The sequence below is a fragment of the Schistocerca gregaria genome, chromosome 4, assembly GCF_023897955.1.
Source record: "Schistocerca gregaria isolate iqSchGreg1 chromosome 4, iqSchGreg1.2, whole genome shotgun sequence".
In the NCBI taxonomy this organism is placed as follows: Eukaryota; Metazoa; Arthropoda; class Insecta; order Orthoptera; family Acrididae; genus Schistocerca; species Schistocerca gregaria.
Genome location: NC_064923.1, coordinates 736295583 through 736312557, shown reverse-complemented (window position 1 = coordinate 736312557; position 16975 = coordinate 736295583). Strand labels below are relative to the sequence as shown.

At 42.9% G+C, this 16975-nt stretch overlaps 1 protein-coding gene across 1 annotated transcript in view; it reads right to left on the bottom strand.

Annotated features, from left to right (window-relative positions):
• Positions 1 to 16975, bottom strand: part of LOC126267894 (puratrophin-1-like) — a 1105633-nt gene that overhangs the window by 1076732 nt on the left and 11926 nt on the right. The window contains exon 2 of the mRNA XM_049973204.1: positions 13705 to 13898. Within this exon, the coding sequence (XP_049829161.1) occupies positions 13705 to 13898 (194 nt within the window). The remainder of the gene's footprint in view (positions 1 to 13704; positions 13899 to 16975) is intronic.

Here is a 16975-nt window from a genome sequence, read left to right as displayed (position 1 = left end):
GACAAACGGTGAATAAAGCATATGCTCCACACATTCTTATATAACAGCCGGAAAAATCCGATTTTCTTCCGTAAATTTTGTTTGGTCTCCTGCTCCCTACCTGGGCAAACAACAGAGGGACAGAGTTAATGCAAACTTTTTACCCGTTGGCAATTAATAATCACGATCAGTAACTTCTGTCGTTGGACATCTTTGGTTGTGTGGTGGCGCTAGTCGCTTACGGAGTGTGTATGTGTGTTTTCTTCTCCATGTATTGTATTAAGATTGCTGGTCGGCATAGCCCCACATACCGAGGGCTGAAATTTCCCTGCAGTTGTGCCTTGAAAACGACACGGTGATCGCCTGTCGTGAAAGACGTCAAAAAATGGCTCTGAGCACTATGGGATTCAGTCCTCTAGACTCAGAACTATTTAAACCTAACTTAACCTAAGGACATCACAAACATCCATGCCCGAGGCAGGATTCGAACCTGCGACCGTAGCAGTCACGCGGTTCCAGACTGTAGCGCCTAGAACCGCTCGGCAACCACGGACGGCTGTGGAAGACGTCAGCGGACTACATTGCTGAACGTTTTGTACGCATGGAGAAAGTCAGGACTGAATAATTGCAGACCATTTTCTCTTGCTGAAAGTCTACTGAGACTATACGACAAAAGTAAGTAATGCGAATCCGTCGGTACTACCTTTCGGTAGTGGTGAAAGGCATATGCACGACAAGCAATGTAACCGTAGATCCAGTTCAGCTTCATGGTTGGCAAAAGTGCATACCAAGTGGAGGTGACTATGTGGAAAAATAAAAGTATGAAGTGGGAATCTCGCTCTGTTTAACTGTGCCACTGCGCTTCCTGACGAACATCACATGTCGTATGTCACCTCCTTCTCCAGTTTCTGCTATGGGTTAGCACTGAAAAACAGGTTGAGTTATGTTAGAAATAGTTTGTTCTCACATGACCTTCCCATTTCTCTGCGCCTAAAGTGCGCGTCATTTGCGACAGCGGCCGAGTTTCGGTTCGTTCTGCGCATCTGACGTCACAAAAGACAGTCAGCCAATGAACGGAGAACGACGTTGCCAGAGCTGGAGTACAGTGCAGAGCACGGACGAGTGTCTTAATTTTTAGAAACATTCAGTCATAAATAAAGTAATTTAACAAAAGCAATGTCTTGATAGCAGACTTTCTTTTATAGAAAGTTTGGGAAAAGCATTCTTTATACCAACTGCTTCATATTCTATTAATTAATTAAACCAAACAAGCAATACGCGCTCTAATTCAGGCGGTAGCAAGGAAAGGTGTTTGTATCATTGTCACTAACCGCTTTTTCGAAATAAAGAACAGCGGTAATTGTTTACTTCCTGTTGTACTTCGACGAAACGTGAGTAATTCAGAGTCATACCAACAGTGTTTGTCGGTATTTTGCGTGCTATTTTAAAGCCCTTTGGAAGGTCTGTCGAATGACGAGCTGCGTTAGCGTAATGGTTAAAGTGATTGACTGCAAAGTGAAAGGTTCTGAGTTCAAACCTTGTTTGGTGCTTAGTATTTACATTATTTAAAAGCAATATCGAAGTCTCTTACTTCATGACTTTATTCGTTTGAATGTAATTTTTTTAAATTTCTAGTGGCAACTAAAATCGACCGTACGGAAAGTATACGCTCTGCAAACTCTTCGAAAATTTCGTGCAATGGTTTACCACATCTAATGCTGCACAATATCTGCGTTGAACTTCGAAACAAAATTAAGTCATTTATGGGGGGCAGGTATCAGTCAAGAAGATGTGTAAAACTAAAATTTTAGGGCCAAATAGTTTTTGTGAAATCGAATGATAAAGAGTGTCAAAGCAGTCGAAAACACCGTGTGTCTGCACAGGCGAGCAGTGCAGTGATGACAAAATCGCGCACAGCGCGGAATGCGGGGAGCACGTGTCTGTAGCAGCGAAAGGGTTAATGCGGCCGTGGTGGCTTCACTTCATAAACTGCGCGCTCCCCCCTAAATGTAAGTTTGCCAACTATACTATGGCGCTGCTTCTCTTGGCGCGTGCAACTGGCAACGCAGCAATCTCCCGCGTCTGGGCGGGCATGCGCGAACCGCCAAGATAAAAAGAATTAAACTACAGTGTAAATCAGCGTTCGTATGAGAGCGTTTTCTAAATGCCTGCGTAGCGAGTATCTTAGCTGTACGTGGGAAACCGCCTAACAACCACATCTAGACTGGCCGGCTCTCCAACCCTCTTTGTAAATACGCGACATGGTTTCGATTCATGCCAGTCTCGCCTCCCCGTGTCCCGGAAGCGGCGCTTTAATGCGCTCGGTTACCGGTGGAGGGGGGAGGGGGGGGGGGGGAGGTGAGCGGAGCACATAGACGGAATAGCATCTAAATAATACGGGGATGTATTAAGGGTAGCCGGGTCAGACAGGTTACGTAAGTAGTGCCGTGTCCGCACGCGGCACTTCCCGGCTGGCACCTGCCTCGCGGCGCTGCATGCAGAGACAGAAGCGACACAGTGCAGTGCGTCATCGGCCGGGCGGCGGGCGCCTCGCGGAAGCAGCTGAGCTGCCTGAGCTATTATTGCGCGCGGACCATCGGGCGCCGCTCGCAGACGCAGACCCGGTTCCAGCACGGCAGTAAACAGGGCAGCCCGCTGGCCGCGATTCCAGGCGCTGCCTCTGCCGTCTAATTCTGTCGCCGGAAGCGACTGGCCCTGGTCGCCTCCTCGCTGTCCTGTCCTTCCAGACCGCGCTGGCCGCTGCCACACGAACGCGCGCTCACGCGCCGAGAGACCAACACAACCAGGAATGCACCAAACACTGTGGCAAAGTCCTCCGTTTACTTCTTCACGTAAAGATACACACCGCACTCAACGGACAAATTTTCTATCTCTTAGAGACCCACCGTCAAACAAAAACCTTATTTCGGTTCTATCGTGTACAGATGTTGCACAGACTGCTATATATGTAAGGACGGTTGCTCTGGCTGCTAGTATAGGCGTAGGTCTTCATCGGGTATAGTGATCGACACTTTCCAATGGTGTATTTGTTTGAAGTGTGGTTCAAAATGGTTCAAATGGCTCTGAGCACTATGGCACTTCTGAGGTCATCAGTACCCTAGAACTTAGAACTACTTAAACCTTACTAACCTAAGGACTTCACACACATCCATGCCCGAGGCAGGATTCTAACCTGCGACCGTAGCGGTCGCGCGGTTCCAGACTGAAGCGCCTAGAACCGCTCGGTCACATCGGCCGGCTGTTTGAAGTGTGACGTCACACGTTATGTATTAGAGATATTCAACAGAGCTGCAGTGCAGAATATCTGAAATTACATATTATTAAATTCTCGTTCGCATTATCAGTTCACCTAAACTCAATAACAAAAACTTTCTCGCACGTCGAAATTTCGGTAGCAATGTTCAAATGGCTCTGACCACTATGGGACTTAACATCTGAGGTCATCAGTACCCTAGAACTTAGAACCACTTAAACCTAACCAACCTAAGGACATCACACACATCCATGCCCGAGGCAGGACTCGAACCTACCACATTAGCAGTCGCGCGGTTCCGGACTGAAGCGCCTAGAACCGCTCGGCCACCGCGGCCGGCGAAATTTCGGTAAGGACGTCAAAAAATGCACTTTTGTGAACTTTACGTATATCGGCTTTAAAATTTGCTGCTGAAAATAAAAGGAAAATGGAAACATAGCGCTGCCTCGTGGAAGACACAGATTCGCAGTTCCATCTTTGTACAACGAATGGTTTGCCATTTTGAGCAAGTTGAATGAAATGTCAGAATACGCCTCTGTTCTGTGCCGTACGTGGAAACACAATTCTGCCTCTCGAAGTGTTCCTGCCCAAATCCAAAAGTAATTTCGAACAGACTAACGTTGGTTTCCTCTGACGAGTGACAGCTTACATAGTCTTGTATACTACAGCTTCATAGGTCTAATGAAAATGTCTAATGAACTGAAGACAGAGATAAGGACGCTCTGCTTCGTAGTTTTCCTTTTTCTTCGCTGTTTCTAATTGTGGCTCTGATGACACTGTTTAAAGCGTAGCCTGAAGTCTGGGCTAGGTTAAACGGTTATAGTTTTCTTGCCAATCGACGAAGCCAATAAAAATGCTACTTTTTTTAAAATGAAGATAGTGGCTACAGATTCATCTGTAGCCATATCGTAAACCTCAGGTTAGACGGGAACATAGCAGTTCCATCGAGAGTTAGCAAAGCCAATTAATGAGAAATGAAAAGCCTTTCTATATATGTGTGTACATTGCGAATTCAACAGTTACAACTATGTTCTTGGTGAAGGAACGTGTCAGCACTGTGGTCTGATATTTTCAGACATATGATGTATGTCAAGTTGCTAATAACAAAATGTGAATTGAAAACATCTATTCCCGTGAAGGTTCACTTAGTTTGTCGCTTTTTGTTTCGTAATGCTGGGGATGTCGTGCACTGATCGTTTCTTCATACTCATACAGGGTGTTTCAAAAATGACCGGTATATTTGAAACGGCAATACAAACTAAACGAGCAGCGATAGAAATACACCGTTTGTTGCAATATGCTTGGGACAGCAGTACATTTTCAGTCAGACAAACTTTCGAAATTACAGTAGTTACAATTGTCAACAACAGATGGCGCTGCGGTCTGGGAAACTCTATAGTACGATATTTTCCACATATCCACCATGCGTAGCAATAATATGGCGTAGTCTCTGAATGAAATTACCCGAAACCTTTGACAACGTGTCTGGCGGAATGGCTTCACATGCAGATGAGATGTACTGCTTCAGCTGTTCAATTGTTTCTGGATTCTGGCGGTACACCTGGTCTTTCAAGTGTCCCCACAGAAAGAAGTCACAGGGGCTCATGTCTGGCCGGCCGGTGTGGCCGAGCGGTTCTAGGCGCTTCAGTCTGGAACCGCGCGACCGCTACGGTCGCAGGTTAGAATCCTCCCTCGGGCATGGATGTGTGTGAAGTCCTTAGGTTAGTAAGGTTTAAGTAGTTCTAATTTCTAGGGTACTGATGACCTCAGATGTTAAGTGCCTTAGTGCTCAGAGCCATTTGAACCATTTTGAACCACACTTCAAACAAATACACTGGTGGAAACTGTCGATCGCTATACCCGATGAATACCTACGCCTATACTAGCAGCCAGAGCAACCGTCCTTACATATATACCAGTCTGTACAACATCTGTACACGATAGAACCGAAATAAGGTTTTTATTTGACGATGGGTCTCTAAGAGATAGAAAATTTGGCCGTTGAGTGCGGTGTGTATCTTTACGTGAAGAAATAAACGGAGGACTTTGTCGCAGTGTTTGGTGGATTCCTGGTTGTGTTGGTCTCTCGGCGCGTGAGAATATGCGATAAAACTAAAGCAACTGTTAACATTGTTTTCTAGGTAATCAAAGAACAACATGGACAGCAAGGGTCCAAACACACTTCCCTGGTGCACACCTGAACTTAGCTATAAATCTCTCGTTGACTGTGCATCGAAGATAACGTGCTGCTTCCTCCTTCTCAAGAAATACACGACTCCGTTTCAAATTTCATTTGATACCGCATATAATAGATAGTAAGAGTTGGCGTGGTACTGAGCCAAATGTCTGAAACGTGGTGGAAAGTTCGTGTTCCAAAATGTCCTTAAAAAAGCCAATGTCTCTTAATTCAGAGCTCTGCGCGTAACAGTGGACAACAGTTACTGTTTTCGCTCGTATGTTAATTCACTTTGAAACATAAAGTACGAATGTTTTTCGTCTTGATACGCTCAGTGGTCATTCCCAGTAGGACCTTCGAAGCTAGGCAGGAAGTAAGCGCCTGCTATGATGTCGCTATGTAGAACGTCAGTGTTTAGCCTTGTCCTACAGCTGAACATCCTGTTCACGCAGTGGTACTTCGCGGAACAACCGTTCTGGTAACCTCTTGGAATGACAGAACAGACGGAGATTTCCACTAACGGCAGCAAACGTATATATTTACCGACAAAGTTTTGGAATGCAGATGTTTTCAAAAGAAATGTTCAGTACTTTGAGAAGATACTATTCTTAAGAAAAGCCTTACTTGATTTAGGAATAGTGTGAAACGTAAGTAAGAATGTTGGGAATGCTCTTTGATATCCGGCTCTCCTAAATGCCAGTTCAGCGACACAACACAGAAGATTATGTGGAATAATTTATACTGCTGCAGTCACTTTTTATTAACATTTTATTAGCACAATGCATTTCGGTAGCATGCTGTCATCAGGTGCATTATACAGTTACTTACACATCAGCTAATAGGTTATGTGCATTAGCTGTGTGTGCCAGTGGGGCTAAGAATAGAAAAATAGCCTGTGTGTAAGGATAAATCTGTTACAGTGTCTACATTAATTGAATAGCATGATTAGATAATATATTAATACGTTTACTTACATTTCTGTTGGAGATTTCACTTTCTGGCACACAGAGCATACTAACAGGTAAATCACAACTTAGCATTTTCACAAACATCTGTTTACATCTTTCCAAAGAGTTTTAAAATCTAAGACAAACTACTTACAATTTGAAAAACTGTTAACATCTTTCCAGAGAGTTATAAAATCTAAGCTTAACGACTTGCAATCTCAAACATAGTAATATATACCTGTAGTGAAGATGAGGACTTTCGTCTAGATGTATTGGCAATATGGAGAATGTTGCATGGATACTTAATGAGAACTATTCTGATTATGAAATAAACATTTAATGTTGGAGAAGTTTTTGAAGAAGTTAACGTTATTACTTTCAAGCTTATCATTTAATAAAACATCTCCATGTGCTGTGCCATGGATTATTAACCCCACTGGCACACACAGCTAATGTACATAACCAATCAGCTGATGTATAAGTAAATGTATAATGTACCTGATGATGGCAGCATGCTGCCGAAATGCTTTGTGCTGATAACATATTAGTAAAAAGCGACTGCAGCAGTATAAATCATTGCACATAATGTTCTAATACAGTCTCAGACCTCAAACAACATCCATATAACATGGATAAATTTAAATACAACACAAAAGGCAGAATTCAGTGTAAGTCCCTTGTATGCAAATGTCACTGTAGACGCAGACATCTAGACACTTTCCCTTGGGCTGAGGACTTACGACACTATAGACCGTGTCTGTCATTCGCATGGATACAGTTACTTCAGAAGTTCGGTAGCAACGAATATGTGCAGGCTTGGGCATTCAGTCTCTGCGTTATCATCATTCCACACGCTTCATGAGGACACAAACAAATCACAATACCGTAAAAGTAGGTAAACTATTTAGCCGCAATGCTTAGCCATTATCAAATGGTTGGAGGGTCCAATCAACTAGTGAAAATGTAATACAATATTCGTCTAAATCATCCCAGAACTGTGTGCTTTCTAGTTTGTGTCCAGCTACTCAGAGCATCAGATCTTTCTGCTTTTTTTTTTTTTTTTTTTCATTCGACTGGCCGTATTTGCCAGGAACTGGCTTTGATAGTAATGCATTTATTAACAGAGTCTAGCGACAGACATCGTGTTATGGCACATTCGTCAAATTGTCACAGTCCAAACAAATGCTTCACGACTCCATTAATTTCTTATGTCACTTTATCAACGTTAATCAACATCTTTGCGTTAGGTTTTACTTCTCGTATGAATCTTTTGAGGGTTAAAGCAATGATTCCCCCAGCGCTATAAGCTTCATGTCATAAGTTAAAATTTGTCTATACATCGTGACTGGCTAAATTCAATATCGGACGCCATTATCGAGTGGCAGAAATAGGGAGATATACACAACAGCTGTATCATCTTGGTAAACATAACACTGCACGTTTCTCCAACTCCTATCAGTTCTAATCAAAAAAAGGAACAAGTTATTTGTACTGGTGGGACAATTGCAAGTTGAAATCGAATTTACATTCCTTTCATCTGGGTTTCATAGACTGTCAGAATGATTTTGACTCATTGTCAAGAAAGCTGTACTAACTAGCATTAAGAAACAAGGCTCCGGTTCAACATCGATGTCAAGCAACTGATGATGGTCAATAATGTTGCGTCTGTATGAGATTTTGATCCAGAATAACTGGATGGCTCTGAGCACTATGGGACTTAACATCTGCAGTCATCGGTCCCCTAGAACTTAGAACGTAACTAACCTAAGGATATCACACACATCCATGCCCGCGGCAGGATTCAAACCTACGACCGCAGCGGTCACGCGGTTGCAGACTGAAGCGTCTAGAACCGGTCGGCCACTCTGGCCGGCCCGGAATAACTGGTAATATGCAGGTAATCGGTGAAGATGAGACCGTGTTATGTTGTTAGAACTCATACTGGTATTCGGTAGGAATTGTCTGATAGGAGAATGCAAAACGGAGATCAGGTTGGCTGGACCGCGTTAGCAAATCCGAGTCGGCACTGAACGAACAATATTGTTAAAATTGCATTTCGTAGAGACAACCAGGTCTTTGTTGTAGCACACAGTGTTCACTGTTCCGGAAAAGCACTCCATGTACTTTGGAATTAAGGCATACGAAAACGTGCACCAGTGGCAGTGTGTACATACACCAGCTATGCAGTGTCTGAAATATCACTGGACAAGCTCCAAAATGTTGCAGCTCACTCTGTAAAATAGAACGTTTTTGAACTCTGGGAGTGCATTCAATATGATGACTGATACAGTATCGAATTAGAAATGGATGAAACAATAACGAAACAAGCTTCACACATCATAATGCAGTAGCCCATATTAAATATGGAGCAAACATTTCCAACGAACCCTAGACCTCGAGCAACGCTACAGACGACATTCATCAGCTCCGACAACTCACAGCCGAACCGCCACCTTACGACCTAACCTAGACTTCGAGCAATGCGACAAATCATACTCCAACCGCAGCCAAGACGCCGGGAGAAATGTGGGAGATAGCAGTGCGTATTATAATTTGGCCGTAAGCGAACAAGCCGGTGGCGAGGTGTGGGTGTGGTGCGGTACAGCGCTGCACAGGCGGCCGCGAACAGCATCAGCTGTGAGGCGTGGCGTGGCGCATCGGCGCGCTCGCAGGTGGTCGCTATAAATACGGCGCGCGCGGCGGCGCTATTTCCACACACAGCGCGCCGGCCGGCCTGTACAGCGCCGCTCCTAAAACACGCCGCCCGCGGCGCAGCCAGCGCTGCTCCGCCCAATGACGGCCACCGCCTGGCGGAGCAGAGTCACCTACAGAGACCGACAGGCGTTTTGCTGCAGGCCACTGCACTCCCTGCCGTGCTTATATCCGGAAAAAAAACTTGTCTCACCGTGGCATGGTTTCACGTTGGTGTAAATCTGGCAACTGGTTCGCACGGAGAAAGTTGAGAACGTTACCACATCAAAAACAAATATTACGAAAATATGTCGCTGTAACACAGGCTTTATATCGAGGCAACTTGGAAAAAAATCCACAAGCTGATCACGATTGTGTGATGCTACAGGTTCTTTCACTGGCGGTTAATCTAGTGGTAAATGGTATATTGAGTAATGACGTATTTTGCTATCCCTATACTTTTACATAGTTTGTATTGTAATGGAAAGGAGGAGGAGGAGGAAGAAGAAGAAGAAGAAGAGGAGGAGATGAGTGTTTAGACGACCCAGTCGACAACGGGGTCATTAGACACGGAGGACATGCTCGAGTTAGGGAAGGATGCGGAAGCAATTCGGCCGCGCCCTTTCAATGGAAGCATCCCAGCATTTGCCTGAAGTGATTTACGGAAACCACGCACAATCTAAATGAGGATGGTCGGACGCGAGTTTGAACGGTCGACCTCCCGAATGCGAGTCTAGTGGCTTAGTATGTTAGTATCTTTGAAACTGTTGTAAAATTGTCGTGTGAATTTCACTTAGTGGACACACACGGAATTGGATTCTAAAAAGCTGTTTCTGTGACTCAGGAACGTGCACCATGTAAATCTTTCGCTAGACTCATTAGTCGACGAGTGTAACACTATTTCCAGTAGAATTCCTCACAATCAAATTACAATTATCTTTGTAATTTTTAATTTATTTTTTATTTACATGTCAAGTTTCGTAGGACCAAATCGAGGAGCAAATCTCCAAGGTCATGGAACGGTTCAGTACACGAAATTACAGCGTCAAAGTAATAACAGATAAAAATAACATGTTTGCTGTTGTGGTCTTCAGTCCTGAGACTGGTTTGATGCAGCTCTCCATGCTACTCTGTCCTGTGCAAGCTTCTTCATCTCCCAGTACCTACTGCAACCTACATCCTTCTGAATCTGCTTAGTGTATTCATCTCTTGGTCTCCCTCTACGATTTTTACCCTCCACGCTGACTCCAATGCTAAATTTGTGAACCCGTGATGCCTCAAAACATGTCCTACCAACCGATCCCTTCTTCTAGTCAAGTTGTGCCATAAACTTCTCTTCTCCCCAATCCTATTCAATACCTCCTCATTAGTGACGTGATATATCCACCTTATCTTCAGCATTCTTCTGTAACACCACATTTCGAAAGCTTCTATTCTCTTCTTGTCCAAACTAGTTATCGTCCATGTTTCACTTCCATACATGGCTACACTCCATACAAATACTTTCAGAAACGACTTCCTGATACATAAATCTATATTCGATGTTAACAAATTTCTCTTCTTCAGAAACGCTTTCCTTGTCATTGCCAGTCTACATTTTATATCCTCTCTACTTCGACCATCATCAGTTATTTTACTTCCTAAATAGCAAAACTCCTTTACTACTTTAAGTGTCTCATTTTTATGAACCCAAAAAAGTAAGGCGTATTAATTTTTTTGTTCAACTTTTGGCATCCTAGCAATCAACGATCACAGTACGAAGCATCAGCATAGTAGCTAACATAACACGGATTTTTTTCTATCTAAAAACCGTCTATGTAGATTTAAATCAACGACGGGTGCCTTTACTTTTATTTACGCTCCTTATGCGAAAATTGTAAAACTGCAAATTTCACAAAACTTTGAAGCTTTTTCGATAAACTGAAATACGGAGAGAGAAGACGTCAAACGAAAGGTTTAGGGAGGACGACGGGGCAGCACCAGACAGGAAACCTTGCGACGACCAGTCACGGGAAAAGTGTGCGCCAAACTGCTGACCATTTCTAGGGCACTAGAAAAATGCAGCCTATGTATCAAATGCTTGATTTAAATACTCGCAATAAGAATTGGTTGTATATATTTTAATCAAGATCCGAAGTAGCGTCCTAAAAATGGTTTTGTAAGTGTTTAGGGTACTTTCTGAGGAGTTGCAATCATGTCCAGTAGAGTTTTTGTAATAAAATTGTGGACTGTCTTAGCTCATGCATACATACATACATCAAAGAAGTGATTTATTTTTGTAGTAATTTTAGAAATAAACCCACACGAATCATAATTCAGCCACAATATTTACAGCAGCATATCTTGTTTTTGAAATTTAAAGTGCTGTAATAGTTAATTAATTCACAAAGAAATATAACTGCTTTTGAAACGTGGTACTACGGAGTAATGTTGAAAATTGGGTGAGTAAACCGAATAACAATGAAGGGGTACAAAATCAAAGTGCGAAAAAAGTAATTTGTGGTACAAATTGACTAAAAAAAGGGACCGGTTGATTGGATTCATCTGGAGGCCTCAAAGAATCGTCGCCAGTTTGGGAATTTGGGAAAAAAGGAAATTTGCATTTGATGGAGGGGAGTTGGGAGGATGCAGAGAGAGAGGGAGAGAGAGAGAGAGAGAGAGAGAGAGAGAGACCAATGATCACATACAGTGAACAGCTTCCAGTGCATGTGTGCTGCAGCAGTTGTGCAAAAATAAAAAGAACTGCACTGATAGATTAGTGTGGGGAGAAGCAGCAGACCAGTCTCAAACAGAAGACAACAACACCAATAGATCTCATTTCATTGTTTTATTATTATCGTTGATAAAAAATCTTGACTTAGTCCTCAACTCATGATTGGCGGCAGAGTCTGCTAAAGGTATCGAAAGGTGACATGCTGAGACACTTTTCAAACGTGTATAATCAATACAAGGTAAAAAGTTCCGCATGTGGCACACACTATTTCAGCCGCTCCACACACGAACGGGAACGGATGAAATCTTTGTGATGTTGATCAACGAAATTTGTTTTTGCCGTCGTAACTCCGCAGTTACATGTAGTATGCCCATATTCCAGTTCGTCATTGGAGAAACAACTCTTTCTCTAATGTACTACATCAGATAAATTCTTGTCACTTTCCAACTTAACGCCCCTTAAATTGATGGTTCATTATGTGCATTTCACGATACCGTACGTGCATACAGCCTGAACATACGTCGGCACTTCTAGAGTTCAGTGACTTGTGACAGTCGCCTGTTCTGTCTGACATGCAAACGCTAACCGAAGACGTATATTTCCGTTGCAGATTCCTGGCACATAACAAAACAGTCGTGCCATTAGAGACTTGCTTTTACATCTCTTTCGAATGGTTAGAGAATAATAATACATTCGATGTGTATCAGAGATCAACTTCGCTTTCATTTACGCACTTCTCTTTCCTATAAGGACTACGTTTCTCATTAGTGAACACTTATAAAATGAGATGCATCAGAAAAATATACTGATGGTGTTTCCTGAATTCCTCAACGAGACCATCTACAAACAAAACTAAATTAAACTCCGTCCGAACGGGCCTTCGAAGGCCCAACGGTACCGACTGGCCGTCGTGTCATCCTCAGACGTCACTGGATGCGGATATGGAAGAGCATGTAGTCTGCACACCGCTCTCCCGGCCTTATATCAGTTTACTAGACCAACCATCTATAAACACAGTTGTGAAAACGTTTTTAATTCAGCACAATGTAGAAAATCGATATCAGGAGAAGATGAAATGTGTAGGTGCGGTATCCACAGAGTGCTGTTACCGATGCAGGTCTGGGTCCGACATCTCCACCGGTGAACTCATAAAACAGCACCAACGGGCAGTACTAAACGCCGTATGTCCGTTCTCTTCGTCAACTAAACAACATCCTGACAAAAAAACCTCTTTTTTTCCAAATGTATCTTATATCTGTTATCGTATCTTTTGACGAATCCTTTAATAAGTGAACAAAGATTTCTGCTGCGAACCAATGACGTGCACACAATGAAGACATTGTGCATACACTGACTAACTATGACGATTGTCTTCAACTTTTTTTTTTTCTTTTTTGTACCGCATGTATATTCTCTACATTTTGATGCTATAGTCTATCCTTGAGTGTAGTCGTTCGTCTCTTTCTTCGGAATTCAGTATCTTTTATCTAGGGTAATAGAGAAGTTTGCTGGTGATGGTGAAAAGTTTTTCGTTGCGATATCGTCTATAAAATTGAGGAAAAGCTAAGATATATAATTCCTAAAATGTATACCAATCCACCAAATACGTACATTTTGATTTGTGAGAAGCCGAATCGTTACCAGTTATTAACAATAGTGAAATTAATCACAATAGTAACCGGAGCTAAATAACTCCATGCTCTCATTGAACCGCTGAACTATAAAAGTCACCTGGGAAGTGAAAAAACCAGCAAAAAGAAGCTTACAGGCGTGAATGTACTGGTCGCTACAAATTGTTGGTAACCAACGTTATTACGCGGGCGGAATTACGTCCGAGAGACTACGCCACAAGTAGAGAGGATAAGGAAATACAGCAAATCATTCCAGGCCTTCGAACGCACTGAAAGAAAACAGGGTGAGTTACCTTACTGTCCTGTGGTATGCTAGCAGATCCACCGATTGTCGCTGGGCACACACCTGGGACACCAACACTTAAAAACGAATAATCACACAGTCGGACGGGCAGAGCGCGACCAGGAAGTGACGCTGAGGCAACAGAAGGGCAGGCGCCTCCACTCGGCCGAGCCGCCGGTACAACACTGCGGCGTGCTCCGGACGCTGGGCGCGTTCCACACCCGCGACCGCAGCGCCGCGGCGGCCGCCTCCCCAACTAGCGCAGGTTTCCCGCGCCCTGGGCGCGTGCAGTGCACCGTGGGCTGCCTACCGTGCCAGGGGCTGGCTCGGCACCGGTATCGATGTACTGTCAATACTGAGGTTAGAACAGGACAAGCTGGCAAGCGTCATGACCGCGGGACTTGGCATCACATTTTAACTCGCGGTTGACCACTGCTTTAAATCCAGCTTAGCTGGGTACAGATTTACTGGAAGGCGAAATCGGTACGAGAAGAAATCATACCTATCGGCTTCGCCTGAAAGAAAACATATAGAGGACTTACCGGCAATGAGGTTGTTATACACCTAACCAAGAATGTTGTGTGACAAGAACCATAATTTGGACTAAAACCCAAACTACAATTTAGAGGCAGATACTATTTAGAGGCAGAGAAATGGCAACGGGAAAGGGACCTGCCAAGAAGATACGAAAGGCAAAACCTACGAAACAGTTCATCGGACGGAGCCAGAAGGGTAACCCAGAGCTCCGACGTCACTAGACGTTTTAATTCCTTAAAAGCTCAGACTATAATTCAATTAGCTACAGGCGTTTCCGCAAACGTAGAAGCTACTTTCTGCAAATATTAAGAGTACTGCCCATCTTTTGTTGTGATCGCCATCGACAAGAAAGTACAACAGTTTCTCGTAAACATTCTAGCGCCAATGGACTAACAACACAGATTTATAGCGTTTCGAATTACATTATGGAGGTTTATAGCTGTCAGCTTAACAAATACATCGAATATTTGTATAATCTGTAAGAATTCGGCGGCTGTATGGGATACGCCGAAGATCAATAAAATGTATTAAATAAAAATTAAACTACAGTAATGTAAAAGTCAAAATACTAAGAAATAATTTTATCCCATTTATGATACATACTTAGGTTCTTAATAGAATAACACGAGTGAAGACACTGATTGCTCTGTAGAACGCAAGAAATTCTCGATGATACTGGAGAAACTCCACAGCCAGAACTTGTATACAGATGTGCAAAAACAGATACCAGTAACACATTTCCCCCACTCTTGTAAACCGACTTAAGTTAATGAACAATTACTTACATTCTATAAATAATATCTGCTGAAGGTAAGTTAAGAAAAATAATATATTACCCTACATTTCAGGAGCACATATGTCTTTAATGCCTCCCGCCGGAGGTTCGAGTCCTCCCTGGGGCATGGGTGTGTGTGCTGCACTTAGCATAAGTTAGTTTAAGTAGTGCATAAGTCTAAGGACCGATGACTTCAGCAGTTTGGTCCCTTAGGAATTCACACACATTCGAACATCTTTAATGTATTACTTTGTGCAGTAAGCATACTTTTCAGATATGATGTTTCTACTGTGTTTGCAAAACTTGCGATGAATGGCAAAATATCGTATCTGATCACGAATATTGAATTTCAACTGTTTTATGTCATTCTACCATTTTTACTATTTTATAAAGTCTAGTTTAAAAATATAGTGTATGCATTATGGGAGAAGGCTTATATAATAGACTCCTGATACACTGAATACAAAGACGAACAAAAGATGGTTACTCTGCAGTATGACAAAGATTACTACACTCCACTAAGCCATAAAAGGATCACATATTCCCACAGTTCGTTAATTAAGAGTGTTCGTCGATATAGAATGAAGTATACAAATCCAAACGTGATACAAGTCTACTTATGGTTCAAATGGTTCAATTGCTCTGGGAACTATGGGACTTAACAGCTGAGGTCATCAGTCCCCTAGAACTCCGAACTACTTAAACCTACCTAACCTAAGGGCATCACACACATCCATGCCTGAGGCAGGATTCGAACCTGCAACCGTAGCGGACGAGCGGTTACAGACTGAAGCGTCTAGAACCGCTCGGCCACCAGCGGCCAGCAGTCTATTTACGATAATTTCTTATAATGAGCGACGAAACTGTATTACCTATCCCGACACGCAAGCAAAACGTTGTAAACACTTCACAAAATGTAATTATAACAACACATGAGCACGTGAAAATTAAATGTTTTGCTTGAACATTCATCAGTCGCAGAAAGTATGTGAAGCTTCGTAAAAGAAATGCTACGCTCTGTTGACTCTAGATAATTAACAGAAGGATCATAAACGTATTCTGAAGCTTTTACCGTGTTACGTCAAGATTTGCGTCAAGTTCGCTCTTCACCTAACGATAAACAGCTGTACAATCTGTTAACGTACGTGATATATGATGTATGTTCTAAAATAACATTCAGTCCGAGGACTATGTTTCTTCTTCTAAATGTATATCAAAAATTTTTCCCAAAAACCATAACAGGGGATAATAATAATTTTACGTTCCCTCTACTATGTCTAGTTACGGCTGAACGAGGGCTCTTCGGAAAGTAAGGTCCGATCGGTCGCGAAGTGAAAACTGCAGTGAAAATAAAAAATAAATTGTTCGCAATAGTTAGCCACAGCTTCCAACTACCTCTCTAAATAATTTCCGCCATGACTTAGACATTTGTCGTACAGTTGTACGAACTTTCCAGTACCGTCGTCTCAGAAGGCAGCCGCCTATGCTTTCCTCCAATTCCCTACGCTGTTCTGGTTTTCGTAGTTTGTGCCGAAATATTGTCTGCGTAGTCAGCGGTTCATGTGAGCAGAGATGAACTTCGGAGGGAGCCAATTAAGGGCTGTATTGTGGGTGATCAAACACTTCCCATCGAAAAGGCTGCAGGAGCGTCTTCATTTTATCTGCAGGATGCGGCTGAGAATTGTCTTGAAGAAGAAACGCTTAACATTTATAATGTGTGGGCGCCATAGCTTCAGGCGGCAATCACTGTTGTTTTAGGCATTTCTACGTGATCACTTTGCGCTCTGAATTGAAAAGAGCGGCGTGAAGCGATCGACGGGTACACAAAAGACACTGCCCAACACATCCGTGCAAAGTTCCATAGGATTTTCACAGTGGTTTCCATTTCGCGCCAAATCGGACCTTACTTTCCGAATATGCATCGTATATGAACTGATAATCGAACCGGATATGACATTGTCTAAAAGTA